The following is a 20,563-nucleotide window of genomic DNA, read 5'->3' as shown; positions in this document are numbered from 1 at the left end:
GTATACATTCCTCATCTTGTGCCTGTGTAAATGCAGTATGTGGAATCATACAGTATACATTCCTCATATTGTGCTTGTGTAAATGCAGTATGTGGAATCATAAGTATACATTCCTCATATTGTGCCTGTGTAAATGCAGTATGTGAAATCATACAGTATACATTCCTCTTATTGTGCCTGTGTAAATGCAGTATGTGGAATCATACAGTATATATTCCTCATATTGTGCTTGTGTAAATGCAGTATGTGGAATCATACAGTATAGATTCCTCATCTTGTGCCTGTGTAAATGCAGTATGTGGAATCATACAGTATAGATTCCTCATCTTGTGCCTGTGTAAATGCAGTATGTGGAATCATACAGTATACATTCCTTTTATTGTGCCTCTGTAAATGCAGTATGTGGAATCATAAAGTATACATTCCTCATATTGTGCCTGTGTAAATGCAGTATGTGGAATCATAAAGTATACATTCCTCATCTTGTGCCTGTGTAAAAGCTCCAGTATATTTTCCTCCTGTTAGATATTGTTTAGCACTTATTGGGTGCTATTCAAGACCTACTGAGTTTGTTGCTACTTAACATGATGTCACATTACAAGAGTGATGCAAGTGTAAGTAAACACTGGCATATCATACAATGTATTTATGTGCAAATGGAAGGTTCATTTCAAGAATTTTTCTTTTCAAGAATAGTTTGTGTATCTTTAATATTGGGCAAAGTAATTTTAATACAATTTTTTATTTAAGATGAAGAAGATGTATGATTTGTAAATTATAATACTATTGAATATTATGGTCTCAACTGAAGTAATTGGGGCTCACAAGATCATCTCATTCTACTTTGGTCTTGCACACAATATCTAAAAGTGAAAACACTATAAATGCTAATTCTGATTGGTATTAATTTCAGTCGTGTTTTTTTAAGTCATCCTTCCAAATATAATTTTAGGAAAAACTGAATTATATTTTTTACCTGTTATTAATCAGATAATAATTGATATTAAAATATCTGTGTTTTACTGTTTCCTTCAGTACTTCATGTTATGCATAGTTACCATACACCTTTCAGGGGAGATAAATCAATGTTAATTTGGTCTGTTTATTAATAACTCAGATAACTTTCTATCACTTAACTACAGATGACCAAGTCAATGAATTGTAACCTTTTAAAATGTTTGTCACCTTTCAGACAAGTCATAATGGTCCTAACACAGTTGGAGAGAACATCAGCATACCACTTGTCCAGAAGAATTATAAACAGAGTTAATTCACATGGAAGAGGACTTGGAGATTGGGCTCCCCCTGGAGTCCTTCACGAGCCTCCACTTACTCCATACACTGCTGGACTACACAAACCTAGGCCGCTCTGATATGGATATGGCAGAAGGATAGATAATGAAGTGCATGTTAAAATATAGACGTTACAAGGCACAGTCAGCAAATAACCAAGCTGGACATTTATTTCTAATATACTTGTCATTGGGACAAGTACCAATTATACTTGCCCTTTTGAACGACATATCCAACTATTAAGTTATTCTTCAGTTTATTCATACATCAATAGCAAACTTTTTTGACCAATGTTTTTGTGAACAGGCTTTTTTCCGCATCGGTAATTCTTTATTATTACTGAACATCTCATCCTTTAGGGGAGATTTTAATCTCAAAAAAGACCTTTATTAACTCATCACAGATGTGTAGAAATAAAACAAAAAATCAGAACAGCATTTCGGAGCTGTATTATCATAAAAATTATTGATTGCTCATGGAATTTATGAACTATCTGTGTTTTTAATAGGTTTATGGTTGCTAAAAAGCATGAATTCAAAAACCAAACTAAGGCCCATGTTAAGAAACAAAAGGACCCCTTCTCCAATCCATGAATTTAAGTACTAATTGAAAAAAATAATTTTTTCCAAAACCACAAATATTAATACCAGCAAAAATTAATGAATTCACAATACTACACTGGGTTGTTGTGAGAGGAACTTTATTTGTCAGCCAAAATACGATTATGGGAAATGTATGCTCAGAAATGTAAAGGCTGTCCAAGGGCAACAACAAAAATACAATATATTAACTTGTCCACTTCCCAAAAATCATATCTGTCCAAGGGCAACAACAAAAATACAATATATCAACTTGTCCACTTCCCAAAAATCATATCTGTCCAAGGGCAACAAGAAAAATACAATATATCAACTTGTCCACTTCCCAAAAATCATATCTGGAGAACAAACCTAGTCTTGCTGAAACCTTTTTTAAGTATGCAACTCTATTGAAATTTAAAGTTCAAACATTTTGATATTACATAATTTTATCAGCATTAAGTTAAAATAGTCAGCCTTTAGGAATTATCTAAACCTTTAAATCTTTAAGAATTTTCAAAACTTTTTATACTGTAGATGTGTTCAGAGTGTTATTTTGCAAATATGCTGCCAAATATAACATGCATATTTAACTTTTTTATAAAAATTTTTATTCAGTTTTGTTGTCCACAAAATTAATTGGTGGATAAAAATAGCTGCTTGGTATGAACAGCAGCATGTCCATGTCTCAAATACTTTCATTTATGATACAGTATTACACCCACTAAATACAGCACATCCATAACGAGCAGTTTTTGGAAAATCAGTCCCAGAAAACAATTTTGTATAGATTTCAGTGAAATACTAGTGTAATGAAAGCTAGTGATGGTAATTATTCCATTTTCTGTCTAGGCCGAACTAGGGCCTTCTACTTCCAGTGTTGATTGTAATGTGTCTTCTTGTCAGTCAAGCCCTCAGAGACCCCACTCCAGAGCTTACCCACCCCAAATTCTTAGATTTACATAATACCATGAACTTACCAAATGTTTCTGAAATTAAGGTTGAATGGGTCCAGATATCTTGGGATGGACCCCATGTTGAAAATTTCTTTGATTCCACCTGCGTACTTATGTCCATATTTACCTGAGAGGGATAGTTGTCATACTTTGACTGACAAATCAGAAAGCTCTGCTTTTTCAGGTCCATCCACCCTCTCTTACCATAAGGTAACGTCAAAGTAATTTTTAAATCTCAGTTAAGTTTGTAGTTAAAGTTTTGCTTTATGGTCTTAAGTCCCATACCCTGGGAAGGATAGCTGACATACTTGGACTATGAAATTAATAACCACTGCATATTCATATCAGTGCACCCCTATCCTCCCACTGACCTTTGGGCAAGGTCAATTTAAAATTCTTCATTAGGTTGTTTGTTATTATTTTTCTTTGTGGTCATAACAGATTGCCATGGTACTTGGACATGAAAAGTTAGTAAATACAGTCCTTTCACATCTATTTTCTGACTCTCATGCATGGTAAAAATCATTTGTAAATTTTAAAAAAATATTTATCAGGCACGAGAGTAGGTGAGACATATACTTCCTTGAAATTTCCTGTTTATACATGTATTTGCATCCTTACATTTTGTGCAATTATTGGATTTACATGGTTTTTTTTGTGCCATGATGAAATCATATCTTGATTGCTGAAACTGTTTTTAATTGCATACTTTTCTACTGATACAATTCACAAAATTCTAAAAGATGATTCCTGTGCAATACCTTAGTCAACCTCCTGTAGTCCCAATATTGTCCTTCTTTTCATAATTAAAACTTGTTTGATCCGACAAAAAGCTACATTTTAGCTTGGTAAATGCTGTATTTTTCTGTGTATTTGTGAACAGCATACACCCAGCATAAAGAATTTTGACCCAGATTAGTATCATTCAGATCTTTCCCCTGGCTCTGTGAGATTTCTACTATATGACACTCTGTTAAAAAAACCCATGACATTTCCTTGTGAAACCTGAACAGGGCTTTCCCAAAATTGTGAAAAAAATTTATTGGCCTATGTGATACAGTGACAAACACATCATTAGAATAATGAGATGGCACCATGTTTAATTTGAATATGAAGACTTTGATTGGGATATGACTTGGTTGATTGGGATATGACTTGGCTGATTGGGATATGACTCAGCTTATTGGTATATGACTTGGCTTATTGGGATATGACTTGGTTTATTGGGATGTGACTCAGCTGATTGGGATGTGACTTGGCTTATTGGGATATGACTTGGTTTATTGGGATGTGACTCAGCTGATTGGGATGTGACTTGGCTCATTGGGATGTGACTCCACTGATTGGGATGACTTGTCTGATTGGGATATGACTCTGCTGACTGAGATATGACTGATTGGGATGACTCTACTGATTGGGATGTAACTTGTGTGGGATATGACTTGGCTGATTGGGATGTGACTTGTCTGATTGAGATATGACTTGGCTTATTGGTATATGACTTGGTTTATTTGGATATGGCAGCTTTTTGGTATATGACTTGGTTTATTGGGATATGACTCAGCTTATTGGGATATGACTTGGTTTATTGGGATGACTCAGCTTATTAGGATACGACTCAGCTTATTGGGATATGACTTGGTTTATTGGGATATGACTCATCTTATTGGGATATTACTCAGCTTTTGGGGATATGACTTGGCTGATTGGGATATGACTTGGATGATTGGGATATGACTTGGTTTATTTGGATATGACAGCTTTTTGGTATATGACTTGGTTTATTGGGATATGACTCAGCTTATTGGGATATGACTTGGTTTATTGGGATAACTCAGCTTATTAGGATATGACTTTGCTTACTGGGATATGACTTGGTTTATTGGGATATGACTCAGCTTATTGGGATATTACTCAGCTTTTGGGGGTATGACTTGGCTGATTGGGATATGACTCGGCTTATTGGGATATGACTTGGCTGATTGGGTTATGACTTGGATGATTGGGATATGACTTGGTTTATTTGGATATGACAGCTTTTTGGTATATGACTTGGTTTATTGGGATATGACTCAGCTTATTGGGACATGACTTGGTTTATTGGGATGACTCAGCTTATTAGGATATGACTCGGCTTTTTGGTATATGACTTGATTTATTGGAATATAACTTGGCTTATTGGGATATGACTTGGCTGATTGGGATAACTCAGCTGATTGGGATATGACTCGGCTTATTGGGATATGACTTGGCTGATTGGGTTATGACTTGGATGATTGGGATATGACTCAGCTGATTGGTATACAACTCACCTGATTGGTATATGACTCAGCTGAATGGGATGACTCATCTGTTTGGGATATGACTCATCTGATTGAGATGTGACACTGCTGATTTTGAAATGGCTCCTTCAGGCTTGCAATAGAATGTTTATTTAATTTTTTTAATTATTATATAATTGCAGAATTGGTTGTTTGGTTTTTAATGGCACTAATTACTTTATTTAGCTCCAACACTTTATTTGGCATGTCATGGATTACAAGTCTGATGCTCTGCCAAGCTACTATGATTCCCCTTGGGTGCATTATCCTACAGGAGGAAGTATACAATCTGTATCAGCGTAACAAACATATCTAGAATTTTAGTAAAAGAAAAAATATTGTCTGGAACTCAAATGAACAAGATCTGAAATTTATATAAATTTACACATATAGCTACTATACATTTTAATCAGACTGAATACAGTAAAACCTTCTTGTGAGACCACTGCTATGAAAGGTCACCTGTCATGAGAGACCAGGTTCTCCTTAAACAGATTTATTGGTTATTATAATGTTATGACCTGTCATGAGAGACCACCTTTCTTGAGAGACCATTATTTTTTGGCAGAAGGGGTGGTCTTTCAAGACAGGTTCTTCTATATAAACTTCATTAGATATGCTTGTTTTTGTGGAACTCTGCAACTTTAGCATTAAGTATACTGAAGACCTAATACTGTTAAATGATAACAATTACTGGGTGGGTTTATATATTTTCTTTCTATGTTTCTTTTTAGTTCAGCTTGCAAATCATACAACTTTATTTTTGATAGGATATTTTCAGGGTTTATTTCTGATCTGATAAGACCATGAGATAACTGACAGCTTTCTTTGGTCTATTCATTTCTGTGTATTAGGTTAAATAGATTAAATGGAATTTATCAAAATCTGAATTGATTGAATTAAGAAGATAGAAGTGTTTTGCACATAGTTTTGAATAGACCATCTGCAAAAGGCTCAGCATTTTTGGACAGTGTATCCTAAACAGTGCTACACCAGTTATTTTCTCAAACCACATGATGTTTAGGGCCGTAGTCAGGCTGCTTGTTATTTTGGTAGGGTTGCCACACCTGTAAAGTTTAAATTTCTGCAGTTGCATTGAAATATACATTTTTGCATTTTTTTCCTTCATTGTTGAATTTATGAATTACCTTTGATTGATTTTTTTTTAAAAATCTATACTTTCTGTCAGTGAAAATGATTGTCAGATCCTGTAACTTGTGAAATGTCAAACCCTGTAACTTGTGATATGTATCCTGTAACTTGTGATATGTATCTTGTAACTTGTGATATCATATCCTGTAATTTGTGATATGTAAGACACTGAATCAAGTTGCAACCATTGACTTTTACACTAGTGATTGATTATCATTTTAGCATATCAAGATAAATGTAGTTTGATCAAAGGAAAACTAATATATATATATATATATATATATATATATATATATATATATATATATATATATATATCAGCACCTGGATGTCACAAAATTAAGTTCTTGCACAGCATAATCTGAGATTTTAAATTTTATATTTTTTTGAAATTTTTGATTGAATTTCTCGTAAAGTTCTTGTGGTCTCCCTGTTTTTTGCTACTTGTCCATGATAAATTTATAATTTGGAATAGGTCAGTTGCTAAGTACTGGACATGCTTACAGTATATGATAAGTACTGTACATGCTTACCGTATATGATAAGTACTGTACATACTTACAGTATATGATAAGTACTGTACATACAGGATATGATAAGTACTGTACATACTTAGAGTATATGATAAGTACTGTACATACTTAGAGTATATGATTATATGATAAGTACTGTACATACTTACAGTATATGATAAGTACTGTACATACTTACAGTATATGATAAGTACTGGACATGCTTACAGTGTATGACAAGTATTGTACATGCTTACAGTGTATGATAAGTACTGGACATGCTTACAGTATATGATAAGTACTGTACATGCTTACAGTATATGATAAGTACTGTACATGCTTACAGTGTATGATAAGTACTGGACATGCTTACAGTATATGATAAGTACTGTACATGCTTACAGTATATGATAAGTACTGGACATGCTTACAGTATATGATAAGTACTGGACATGCTCACAGTACAGCTAATTTGTTAACATACTAACTGATGGCTAATAGCAGGGATCGCGCTGGGATTCGCCACTGTCGCAAATTGTAATTTTTTTCCCTTATCGGCAACAAAATATACTATCTGGTGATCTTTTCTGGTGACAACATTTTTGGCTGTTAAAAATTGTGTATACAGTCTTGGGTTTGGAGTGGAGAAATTCAAAGGCACCATGACAGAAAACCGCAAACTTGGATATAAAATTACACTGGAATCTATTGTTACAGAAACAAATCCTTTGTTCATATTGACAAACCACCCTAACATGGCATTGTTATATCATAATTCACTTATGCTGATGTCTGGCCTTAGTATTCTGTGCCGTAATATAACCCAAATAGTCATGCTACTTGAGTAGCTACAATCGACCACCCCTGAAATTGGGAATGGGAATGACTACAATCTACCAGAAAAATGTACCCGAAAAAATAGTTTTACTGAAATTCTACAATTATTTGATTTTGCTGCAGCAATAACAAATGGGCATTTGTTTGGTCCTCCAAAGAGCGCCTTTAGTGGCACCTTCAATAAAACACGAACCTTCATCAAAGCAAGCAAAGGACCTTTGATCACAGAAAGTCAGCAATAAATAAAAGTATTGTTTCATTTTTCATAGTGATTGGAACATATTTATTGCACTGTGAAAGTTTCCTGTTTGCAACAAAAACGTTTGTGCTTACGATTGCTACAAATGGCAGTTGAATACCCCAATTAAAGTTCCAATATTTTCAAACAAAAGATATCTGGCCGTCGAGTTAAGTGAAGGTGGGACATCTCGCAAGAATGTTAAAACATTTTAATTTGTTCACGTTTTCATTCCCTTATGAATAGCATCATCCCCTTGGTAGTCTCAGCATCATAGTAGCCCTTTACCTCATAGAGCAAAGTTACCCAGTGCAGTTCACTATAAATAGAACACCTGTTACCTATTCAACTCCATATGCATAGGCCTGCCTGTTAAATGTTAAGCAATGTAGCTTATGTTACATTTAACAGCAATTTTAACCATTTTAGATTTTTGGTACACATCTATTATGTGTGGAAAAATTTAAGAGTAAAGTCCAATTGTTATAGAGTAAAGTCTGATTGTTATAGCTGTGTAATTATTTTTCACAGAAGAATTTTTTATGTGCTTTAAAGTCTTGAGAGAACTCGTTCACTGTCAAGTCAGTGAAGCCACATGACCAACCGTAGCTGCCATTTCTCATACTCGAAATTTACAAGTTTTTTGTCCACGTCAACGTCACTAAATCATCTGAATTTGATAATTTATAAAAACTAATTGCTGCCTACGTCAATATCAGAGCCTTTACCTAATTTATTGAAGCTTTCATAGTTGTGATTCTAATCGTGAAAACTTTGTAAGTATTGAATGAAATCCGCGACCTCCATTTTGGAGAGTGGAGATTACGACCCAGTTACTTTAAATAGCAGATTTCGACCAGAGCATAAACAGTGACAATGCGATCTGACATAATTGTCATTTGCAGAAATGAATGTAATATCTAATGGGGGGTTTCCTCTGAAGGTGGCGCTATGAAAATCCACTTAAAATGGCTGATGTTTACAGCAGACGTCAAAAGGCGCTTCCATGCGAATGGAGTATAGGCGTCAAAAGGCACTTCCATGTGAATGGAGTAGAGGCATCAAAAGGCGCTTCCATGCGAATGGAGTACAGGCATCAAAAGGCACTTCCATGCGAATGGAGTACAGGCATCAAAAGGCACTTCCATGCGAATGGAGTAGAGGCATCAAAAGGCGCTTCCATGCGAATGGAGTACAGGCATCAAAAAGGCACTTCCATGTGAATGGAGTACAGGCATCAAAAGGCGCTTCCATGCGAATGGAGTAGAGGCATCAAAAGGCACTTCCATGCGAATGGAGTAGAGGCATCAAAAGGCACTTCCATGCGAATGGAGTACAGGCATCAAAAGGCACTTCCATGCGAATGGAGTACAGGCATCAAAAGGCGCTTCCATGCGAATGGAGTACAGGCATCAAAAGGCACTTCCATGCGAATGGAGTACAGGCATCAAAAGGCGCTTCCATGCGAATGGAGTACAGGCATCAAAAGGCACTTCCATGCGAATGGAGTACAGGCATCAAAAGGCGCTTCCATGCGAATGGAGTACAGGCATCAAAATGCATTTCCATGCGAATGGAGTACAGGCATCAAAAGGCACTTCCATGCGAATGGAGTACAGGCATCAAAAGGTGCTTCCATGCGAATGGAGTACAGGCATCAAAAGGCACTTCCATGCGAATGGAGTAGAGGCATCAAAAGGCGCTTCCATGCGAATGGAGTAGAGGCATCAAAAGGCACTTCCATGCGAATGGAGTAGAGGCATCAAAAGGCACTTCCATGCGAATGGAGTATAGGCGTCAAAAGGCACTTCCATGCGAATGGAGTACAGGCATCAAAAGGCACTTCCATGCGAATGGAGTACAGGCATCAAAAGGTGCTTCCATGTGAATGGAGTATAGGCGTCAAAAGGCACTTCCATGCGAATGGAGTAGAGGCATCAAAAGGCACTTCCATGCGAATGGAGTATAGGCGTCAAAAGGCACTTCCATGCAAATGGAGTAGAGGCATCAAAAGGCACTTCCATGCGAATGGAGTACAGGCATCAAAAGGCACTTGCATGAGGTAAAGGGGTAGTTGTCTCTGGCTGACCAAAATCTAGGCCAATTTAAGTACATGTACATGTAGCATGTAAACAACTATACAGCCATATGCTAGCTACTAGGACGATGAATATCAGTAAATTGTTTCATGCAATGTGTTTGTTGACAATTGGATATAGAACAAATGAGGATACGTGTAGCATATAAACAACTATACAGCCATGTGCTACTAGGAGAATAAATATCTGAATTAATTTTGGAAATATATTTGTTGACAATCGGATATCGGTCAAACAAGGACATTTTATATATATACATTTTAGTTGTGTTTTCTAACGGGATTTGACTGATACATGAATTTTCTAACATATGATCGATTACTCGAATTCATAGATTTTTCATATGCTTGTATATTATTTAACACGTGGTGGAGTATACTCCACAAATGTAAGTTGTTAATATTCAAGTGTATTTCAGACTAGTTGTCTTCACTTAATCCAAAATTTCATTTTTTTCTCTCTGCGTAAATCCTAGCCACTGATGACAGGTCATCTCTTAAAAATTTCACTTGTATGCAAAATTTCAATTTATTTTCAGCCACCCCCCCATCTAAACACCCACTTATGTAGACAATATTACCTTGGTCTGAGGATGTTGAGATAAACAGATAGTACTGTATTTTGAAAATGGTGACATTTTTTAAAAATTGGCGATAAATTATTGAAGTTGGCAATTTTTTTGCCGACAACTTTTTTAAAGCCAGCACAATCCCAGCTAATAGTGAAATAAGGGGGATTAATATTATTGAAGTATGTTATTATATTATTAATAGGTACAATGATAATAATAATACTGATCTATATACATTGACTTTTGAGGTTGTATTAACAGATAATAGATATATTAATATGTGTATTTGTTTTTGCCTTGGTTGTTTTGAAAATGAATAAATCTATTTTCATAAGAAAGCGTCGGGTTTTTGCTTTAAGCTAGTGTCTTTTTGTAAAAGATCCTAAGATAACGACGTTTTTGGAAAAACTGTTATGCAAAGTTTAATGTCCTTTTTGGAAAATAACAGAAGCTAGTGTTCATTTTGGAAACATTCCTAAGTGAATTCCCTTATTTGGAAAACTCTTAAGCTGAGGACTTTTTGGAGAACTTCATAAGCTAATGTCCTGTTTGAAAAACTTCATAAGCTAATGTCCTGTTTGGAAAACTTCATAAGCTAATGTCCTGTTGAAAAACTTCATTAGCTAATGTCCTGTTTGAAAAACTTCATAAGCTAATGTTCTGTTTGAAAAAGTTCATAAGCTAATGTCATGTTTGAAAAAGTTCATAAGCTAATGTTTCTTTGGAAAAACTCCTTAGCTACTGTTCTTTATTGAAAACTCAAAAGCTAATGTCCATTTACAAACAAACTTGTAGGCTTATGTCCATTTTGAAAAAACTGATAAGGGAGAAAGTGTTTTAAGTGATACCTCAAGTTTAGTAAAATTATTTTCATGAACAGGTGAATTTTTTTTTTAACCTATCACTGTGATATTAATTTTGTCATACATATTTGCCAAACTCTTGCCATATTCTAAAGACAGAAGATGGTGGAATACTTAGCGGTGTAAAAGTTTCTCATCTCAAATCGTTCATAAGTAGAATTACAACAGATGATGACTTGAAATATTTCTGAGAAACTAGATAGTTTAATGTGTAGAAATGTACTGGCCAAGCAGATACTGAACATTAATACACCATTTGACGTGTGAACATTTGCCAATACATTCGGGAACAGTTTCAACCAGAAGATCTTGCTATGGTTAATATTTGCACACGGCAAACCAATATACAAGCATTATTATTAATCTGTCAATGTATTATTTATACACCAAACAGCTACATAACACAGTTTTTCTTTTTATATATGTGATGATGAAATTGAGCATTGCATATAATAGCGATGTTTGCATAACCTAACATCACAAAGTGCACATTTCAAACTACTGAAAATAACATGATCTTGTATAAAGACAAGATCTGAAGTAGAAAGGTCCATGTCAAGCTGTGAGCAGAGCATGGAATTGAAATGTTTGAATAACCTAACATCACGAAAGTCCACATTTCAAGCCACTGCAAGGAGCCAAATCGTCTATAAAGGATGCCATTTTTAACAGTTCCAAGTCGAGCTGCAAATTTGAAACTTCTGTATATGCAATTTCTGAGCTGTCATTTTATTCCACTGAATGTTAAAGATTATCCACAAGTGTAATGCAGGCTAATAGTTCCTGCTGAGTTTGACCAGTATCCTGTCCCAACTTGAGTCCAGTCAATATGACACTGTCAACACGGCTTCACCAAAGTTGGAGCAGATCAGGGCTTTGTCATTGGAAAGAAATTTCACTAGTAATCTGATTGGCCAATTTGATCACATGGGTAAATATGCAGTCTGTATGACATCACAATGATGTGTGGTAGACACGCAGAAGATATTGTTTTAATGTCACACAAAAGATAATGTGGACACATTCTGTCTCATTTAATACTCAATATTGCATGCTTTAGATTCCATCAGTTTGATTGACTATCATTTAGACAAATGTTTGGTATGTATTATATCCAGCACAAAATTCTTTATGCACACTGTTTGAGCGTCTGTCATATTTCACTTAATTAGCATGCATCTCAGTGATTTATTGACACATAAAATTACAAGACATATGAAGATATGATTTCACTCGGACAAGCATATATCCAAACAGCAAAGTTTTATTTACACATATTTAATTTCTTAAAGATGGAGGAAATACATAATCTAAAGGATAATAGAATTCTAACTGGAGACAACAAATCACATCAAATATTTGAAGTCATTTCATAAATGTCAAGGAAAGATACAGGTACATGCACCTTCATGCTCAATGAGTAAAAACAAGAGTCCCATGAAGGCACATTAAACACCTGCCTGTGTTAAATAGTCATCTGTGTAGGCAAGAAAAGGACATGGTTGACTATGGTAATAATTGACTAATGGGTCTCAGTCAGCTTGACCTTTGGTCAAGATATAAGGTTTTGAATGAAATTTACTATGTAGAAAGCCACAGTTTTCAGATTACACTTGTCATTGCCATAATCATTGACCTTGATATCTCACAAAGGTTTCTTTATTACCCTAATTGTAACTCTATAGATGCTGAAAAGAGATGACATGCTCATGTACATGAAGAACATATTAATGCACTTACCAAAAAAAGTATAATTTTTATTACTTCCCAAATGTTTGTTTCTTGTTAAGAAATTCCAGCACTAATTTACATAATCTAAAACATAATGGGATTCTAAATGGAGACAACAAATCACATCAAATATACAAAGTCATTTCATAAATAACAAGTGAAGATACATGTACTTGCACATTCATGCTCTGTAAGTACAAACAAGAGTCCCATAAATGGCACATTATATACCTGACTGTGTTTAATAGTCTTCTATGTAGGCAATCAAAGGACATGGTTGACTATGGTACTGATGGACCAATGGGTCTTTGTTACACAGAAGCTTGGTGAAAGTATGCAGTCATGAACAAAACTGACTGCAGAAACCACTCATTTCATATTAGACTAATTAGACTTTAAATAAATAAATATATATATATATATATATATATATATATATATATATATATATATATATATATATATATATATATATATATATATATATACGTGTGTGTGTGTGTGTGTATATATATATATATATATATATATATATATATATATATATATATATATATATATATATATATGTATATATATAGAGCACCATGGATGTTTAAAACATATGGGTTGGTGGATGGGGAGCAACAGCATGGTTCGTGGGTTTGGATTGCCACTGCATTCTTATTAGAAAATGAGATGATTAAATGAAATTTACATAGAAATTTACCAATTTCACCACGCAATTCAAAAATGTATTTAATTCATATGAGATTTAAATATCAAAGGGTAGCATTTTCTTAAATTTGAAGCAGGCTTTTAGAGCCATTGTGACCCAACATGACTTTATGCGCTCTTTGAATGAGTCAATCTAAGTTTCTCTTCCAAGAAATGTCGCTTATTCAGCAATAAAACAGGCACTATGACTGATGTGTAAAAGACCTATTTTACATTGTTGTTGACAACGTATTTATCCTTATGTGTACTCATCAGAAACAAGGAAATCTCTGCATAGACAGCCATGCGTGATAGAGGAGTGTAGCTGATTATTGACTGGGGCTTGCGACTATGCATGATCTCAGAGAAGTTCGATATTGTGTGAAATGCTGTCATTAATTGGCTTATCTTGCATCTAATTGGCCAAGTTTGTAAACACTCGGGAGTATGTATTTCTGATCCTATTTAGAAAGAACACTGAATGAGTCGTATAAGATCTGAGACAGGCTTAATAATGAGCGAGATATACACATTTTAATTAGGTGATCTTGCATCTAATTGGCTGACTGTGGAGACTATAATGGGAATATTTCGGCTCAGATTTTGATCACATTGATATATAAGCTTAATTACTAAACAGCTCAGGTGAGTTTGATTAGCAATGACAGCCACGCATACTGCATTAACAATGTGATAATGCATATGATCGTGTAATCTTCTTGACACTCCCATATTTCTGGTCAAATCTTAGTCAATTTATTAATGTAGATTTATATCATTAAGATATATGTTGAGTTTTATTATCAGCGACATCTACACATATTAATTAGGCATTTGGCATAAAAGTTTATATCATCAAGCTCTTGAGTGAGTGGATTATGAGTGACATCCACACGCAGTAGAGACCATATATCTCATCAAATTTTTATCAGCATGGTTTGCAAGGTTATATTATCAAATCCACCAATGAGTCTGATTATGAATGATGTTGACAAATATTAATGAGTTGGTGGGGCATCTGATTGGCTGAGATTATCAAGATTGTAGAGGTCACATTTCTGATGAGATTTTCTTTTTTAATCACATTTAGCATGTAAGATTATATTATCAAGATCTCAAGTGAGCTTGTTAACACTTGAGACCATATTTTTGTACGTAAGTTTGTATCATGAAGATTCAGGGCCTCAAGTGGCCGAGTGGTCTAAAGCGCTCTCCATTACGGATCACTGCCATCTCACCTGTCTGCGTGAGTTCGAGTCTCAGATTCAGCCAATATGGGTATGTGATAAAGCTTGCCAGTAGCTTCTCGTGGGTAGGTGGTTTTTTCCGGGGGTTTTCCCGGGTTCTGCCTTCACCATTAATACTGGCCACCATGTATAGCCTATCGTGTGCTGAAAAATGGCGTTAAACTCTACAACTACAAAAATCATGAAGATTCTGGATGAGTGAGATCTATCTTCTGGTCAAGACTTCAGTGCCTCAACAACTGTGCCACTACAGTTTCCTTGGGTTTGGATCTCAATGGTTTCTAAGTTATGATTTGGGGGGTGAAGGGGTTGCAAAAAAAAAATATGGAGAAACCCAGTAATCTAAGATTAACTCCCCATATAATGTCCAGTAAGTGTATATCCTTTAAGAGTGGGGCTATGAACAGCTTCTAACTTAATGAATTTGGGCCAAGTCCCTAGGGGCAGGGAAATATTTCAGTGTTGGTTGAATAAATGACTTGTCCTTTTAAGGTGGAGCAAATGGTCCTGTATATATGGTTTAGAAAAGAAAGTAAATGACACCTACATTAATTGACAATGTAGCAATTATGTGCTGAAATTTTTGTTTGTTTTTCTTTCCCCTCTACAATTTCAAAATGTGTGTCATTTTGTATTCATAAACCATCAGCCACAAAATTGAGCAATATCAGGCCAACTTTGGTCTCTTGTTTATAACAATGCTTTATAAAATAAATAAGCAGCACTTTAATTTTCAATTTCATAGCATATTCTCCATTTTGACCATAGTTTGGGACCTAAGTATGTATAGGTTTAATGTCATGGCAGCTGTGTGGTGCCGCATTAAGGTTAAGTTCTAAAAATGTAAAGATTAAGAATTGCCAGAAACTTGATGAAGATAAATTCTTCCCAATTAACATAAACATTTAGTAGTAAAAATTAAATATAAAGGTAAATATGTTACAATTCTTTAAAATGTGTATGAAATATATTCGGAAGGTATAAGACCCTACACCCAAACATAAATGTCCTAGTATCAAAAATGGGGTGGCAAGGGTCAGAGGAAACTCAGACTATGGCTAGCCACCTATAGCAGCTGACACATGGATTCAAGGCTAGCAGAATACCCCCAAAACAATCCTGGTGGCAACTATTTTGAAATGCATGAACGTGTTCAAAAGACACTATTTTTCAAAACTGTTGCATAGTGTAAAGACACATTTTGGAATGTGAGCATGTTTCAAACATGACCTTCAGACATGAGAAATGCATGTATAGTAAGTAGATTGTATGATGTTGGAGCTTGGGTGCATAAACTTCTTATGCTATGAACTTCTATTTTGATTACACTTTGTTCTGTTCAAATTACCTAGACTGTGGTGAACACCCCTCCCCACCCCCACGCTGTTGTTGTTGTTGTTGTGGGGTTTAACGCCATTTTGCAACACACAATAGGCTATACATGGTGGCCAGTATTAATGGTGAAGGAAGAACCCGGGAAAACCCATGCTGCTGCTGTAGTGTTAGCATAACAAGAACAATATTGAAAGGATAGGTTTTATATCTCACTAAGACTACTTCTAAAGCACAATATTTACTAATCTGTGGTTACAGATTTTCTGTTAAGTTAGCTAGTGCACTTTTCATCATTGGCAACTAAATCAGTATCTCACATTAACTCACAATTTGTTAATCCAAAATCACTGTCATTCAAGCAGCATGGTAAAGGGCTTTGGGTAATGTCTGGCTCATATATTGGTCAAAAAAGGACAAGAAGTATCTGATGTTACACAGTTTTATATCATGGAACAAATAACTCAATATACTCAATGTAATGCTTCTTGCCGGAAAGTAGTCACTCTTCTAAAAGATAAAATAACATTATTAATTTTTCATACACTAAGCTATTTTTGTTATACCAATTTACTAGATAACGACTACTTATGTGATATGCACTCAACTTTCGACAGAAACTATTTTGAACAACATGTTTAGAATACTGTTTATTTATTTGTGCAATCAGCCACATTCATTATCATTTTTGGCTTCTTTGTATGCCTGTAGGCAATTATTATGCATACAACTCATCATACATGTACTATCTTCCTTTTCACCCACATCCCCTTGGCTGTATGAAGGTTTCAGTGCTGTGGAGGTAACCATCTTTTGCACCTTTAAATAAGAACTACTACATCAAAGTAGCATAAATTTTTGGCTTAATAATTAGATATGTGAAAATACTGGGGGTTATAATGTATTTTCTTGATTTCTCTGTAGTCTTAAGCACTACACTAAGCTCTATGGTATGCTACAGGTATAATAATGATAATAATACTGATCTATATACATTGACTTTTCAGGCTGTAACAGCAGATGATAGAGATATATTAATATGTGTATTTGTTTTTGCCTTGGTTGTTTTGAAACTGAATAAAATAACACATAAGCTAGAGTCCAAGCTATTATCCATTTTGGAAAAACTTGTAACCAAATGTCCTTTACAGAACAACTCGAGCTGATGTCCAATTTTGGAAAAACTGTTTTGGGGAGGAAGTGTTTTAAGTGATACCTCCAGTTTAAAAAAAGGTTTTACGAACAGGTCAGTAATATTTTGCAAAACCTATTACTGTGACATCAATTTTGTTATGCATATTTGCCAAAAAATATGACACAAAGAGTTAACTTGCTCACATATCCCATTGTCTATCTATACATCTATTATTTGCTGTTTACTGTAAAATCTCAAAATTTGTAATTTTCTCATTTTGTAGAATTAAAAAACCTACAAATTTGTAACCAGGACAGAATCTTGCCATACTGTATTACAGAAGATAATAATAATAATAATGAGGACTTTGCATAGCGCCTAATCTTTAGAAGCTCTAAGCGCTTTACAACATTAGACAATACCTATAAGATAAAAAACATATATAATGATATGATTACAAAAACAAACACCATGAAATTATAACACATAAAAAACAAGCTGAGAATATTTAAGGTAGGAAACATTATTAGGTCTTTAAGTTTGTTCTTACAGTCAAAATAAGTTAGTTTTGAGAGCCCTCTTGAACGGGATCACTGTGGGTTTGTGTATAAGTTCAGTGGGCAATTCATTCCACGTTGCTGGGCCCTGGTATGCAAAAGAACGCTGTCCATATGACTTTGTTTTCATAGTGGGAATAATGAGTATACGATTGTCAGTAGAGGAGCCTAAGTATCTTGCTGGTGTGTACACATGGGTGAGGTCGGATAGGTATGTTGGACTAGAGTCCGTCAGTAAAACGTAGCACAGAGAACAAATTTTGTGTTTGATTCTGGATTGAATGGATAGCCAGTGTACGGTACAGAGCAGCAGGGAGGTGTGCTCTGATCATGGTACTCTAAGTATGATTCGAGCAGCTGTGTTTTGAACTTTTTGAAGTTTCTTGAGTAGATATTGAGATGAACCAGACAGAATTGAGTTACAATAGTCCAGTCTTGGAAGTACTAATGAACACACAAGTGTTTCAGTGGCATCAACTGAAAGATATTTGCGAATGGAGCTGATGCATCTCAGCTCAAGATATGTAGCCCTGCATATGTTCATGACATGTTGGTGCAAAGTGAGAGTACTATCCAGAGTAACACCTAGGTTTCATGCTGATTGTGTGAATTTAATGTTGGTATTGCTGATATTTGTTGTTTAAGGTAAAGGATGTGAATGAGAAAGTCTTTGTGTTGTGATGAGAATGGCCTCAGTTTTATCATCATTCATCTGCAGCTTGTTACATGTCATCCATGATTTCACATCAGAAATGCACCTCTCTACACCTTGGATGGTAGCATCAACTTCAGCTGGGTGGCTAGATTTGTATATTTGGGTGTCATAAGCGTACATCTAGTGAGACACTGGATGATGATCTATGACACTTGAGAGTGTCTGAGTGTATAGAATGAAGAGAACAGGTCCAAGAACAGACCCCTGTGGAACACAACATAGATCAACTGGGCTGGAGTGTATTCCATTTGCAGACACCATCTGTGTCCCGTTGACCAAGTAGGACTTGAACCACAGTAAGGCTGTACCACGAATGCCAAATACATGTTGGAGATGGTGAAGTAATATATCATGGTCTATTGTGTCAAATGCTGCAGACAAATCAAGGAGGGTGAGGACTGTAATCTTTCCGCTATCCAAAGCAGAGAGAATGTCATTAACTACTTTTAGAAGAGTAGTTTCAGTACTGTGGCAAGGGCAATATGCAGATTGTACATTGCCAAAAAGACTGTTTGAATTCAGATGAGATACAAGCTGGGATAGAACAACATTTTCTAAGATTTTTTATATGAAAGGGAGATTAGAAACTGGGTGGTAGTTCTTTAAATTGTTAAGGTCTAGTGTTGGTTTCTTCAGCAGAGGCTTTACAATGGCAGTTTTGAAAAATGATGGGAATTCCCCTGATGAGAGAGAGGGATTAATAACATCAGTTAGTGAAGGCAATACTGGATCTAAGCACTCAAGCAGCAGTGATGTTGAAATTGGATCAAGTTCACATGACTTTGGTGAACTCTTCATCAGGATTGTACGTACGAAATCCACAGACACAGGTTCAAATGTTGCGAAAAGTTGCCATGTTTGCAAATTTCTTCTGTGACAAAGTACAAACCATTAGAGATAAGCTTGACACCACAATTTCAATTGACTCATCAACATACAGTTGGGATACAAAATTTAAAGAACTACCACCCAGTTTCTAATCTCCCTTTCTCCTGAGACATAGTACCAATCAAAATCTGAGGATTGTACCCATTTTTATAATGATTATAACAGTTGGATACATGTGGGGTGCAGTGTCAGATTAGTACTGGAAATAAATCTAAATGAAACTTATTGAGGTTTAATTACCCATACATGGAACATGGGTCACAGCGGCCTGCAAAAAGTGGGTTTTTTCATTCATATACATGTAGAAAATGAAACCATCTCAAGTGAAAAAGGTGTTACAAAATCCAACATTTTGTGCTGAAGTCAAGCTGTGAAGAATTAAGTTAATGCTTACAAATCAGATGTTATGGAAAGTGGTACCGGTAATTAAAAATTAGCATGCATCTCTTTCTCATTTGTGTGTGTGTGTATGTGTGAGATTTGAATTTCTAATGTAGCTTTAACAATACTTCAGTCATATCCCTACAATGTCTGCAGTGTGGAAGTTTATTGTGATATCTAGCACTGTGGCAGTTTATTGTGATGTCTAGCACTGTGGCAGTTTATTGTGATGTCTAGCACTGTGGCAGTTTATTGTGATGTCTAGCACTGTGGCATCATGCTGCACACATGTACCAATAATACTTTACTTCCCAGCATCAATGTAAGATACCTTATCCAATGGATTGTTTTATTTTTTTCTCCTAAAATTTTCCTAAGAGAATCAACTTATCAGAGAAGTTTCATAGTAACTTAGTCTTTTTTTCAAAAACTACCCATTACAATTTTCTGACATTTAGATA

General features: G+C 35.2%; 2 protein-coding genes across 3 annotated transcripts in view; one reads left to right on the top strand and one right to left on the bottom strand.

Annotated features, from left to right (window-relative positions):
* The window catches only part of LOC149773224 (calpain-15-like), an 83,133-nt gene extending 72,238 nt beyond the window's left edge, over nt 1-10,895 (top strand). For both annotated transcript variants that reach the window (XM_089946591.1, XM_089946592.1), the window contains exon 13: nt 1,193-10,895. In XM_089946591.1, the coding sequence (XP_089802717.1) occupies nt 1,193-1,373 (181 nt within the window). In that variant the 3' untranslated portion in view covers nt 1,374-10,895. The remainder of the gene's footprint in view (nt 1-1,192) is intronic.
* A 1,771-nt stretch (nt 10,896-12,666) lies between these two features.
* LOC149773223 (uncharacterized) overlaps nt 12,667-20,563 on the bottom strand; it is a 54,701-nt gene continuing 46,804 nt past the window's right edge. Inside the window, exon 2 of the mRNA XM_089946617.1 lies at nt 12,667-13,400. The gene's annotated coding sequence lies outside the window, so the exon portion shown is untranslated. The remainder of the gene's footprint in view (nt 13,401-20,563) is intronic.

The sequence above is a fragment of the Sinohyriopsis cumingii genome, unplaced genomic scaffold, assembly GCF_028554795.1.
Source record: "Sinohyriopsis cumingii isolate HCF-2022 unplaced genomic scaffold, ASM2855479v2 utg000810l, whole genome shotgun sequence".
NCBI lineage: Eukaryota > Metazoa > Mollusca > Bivalvia > Unionida > Unionidae > Sinohyriopsis > Sinohyriopsis cumingii.
This window is presented reverse-complemented; position numbering and strand designations above follow the sequence as displayed.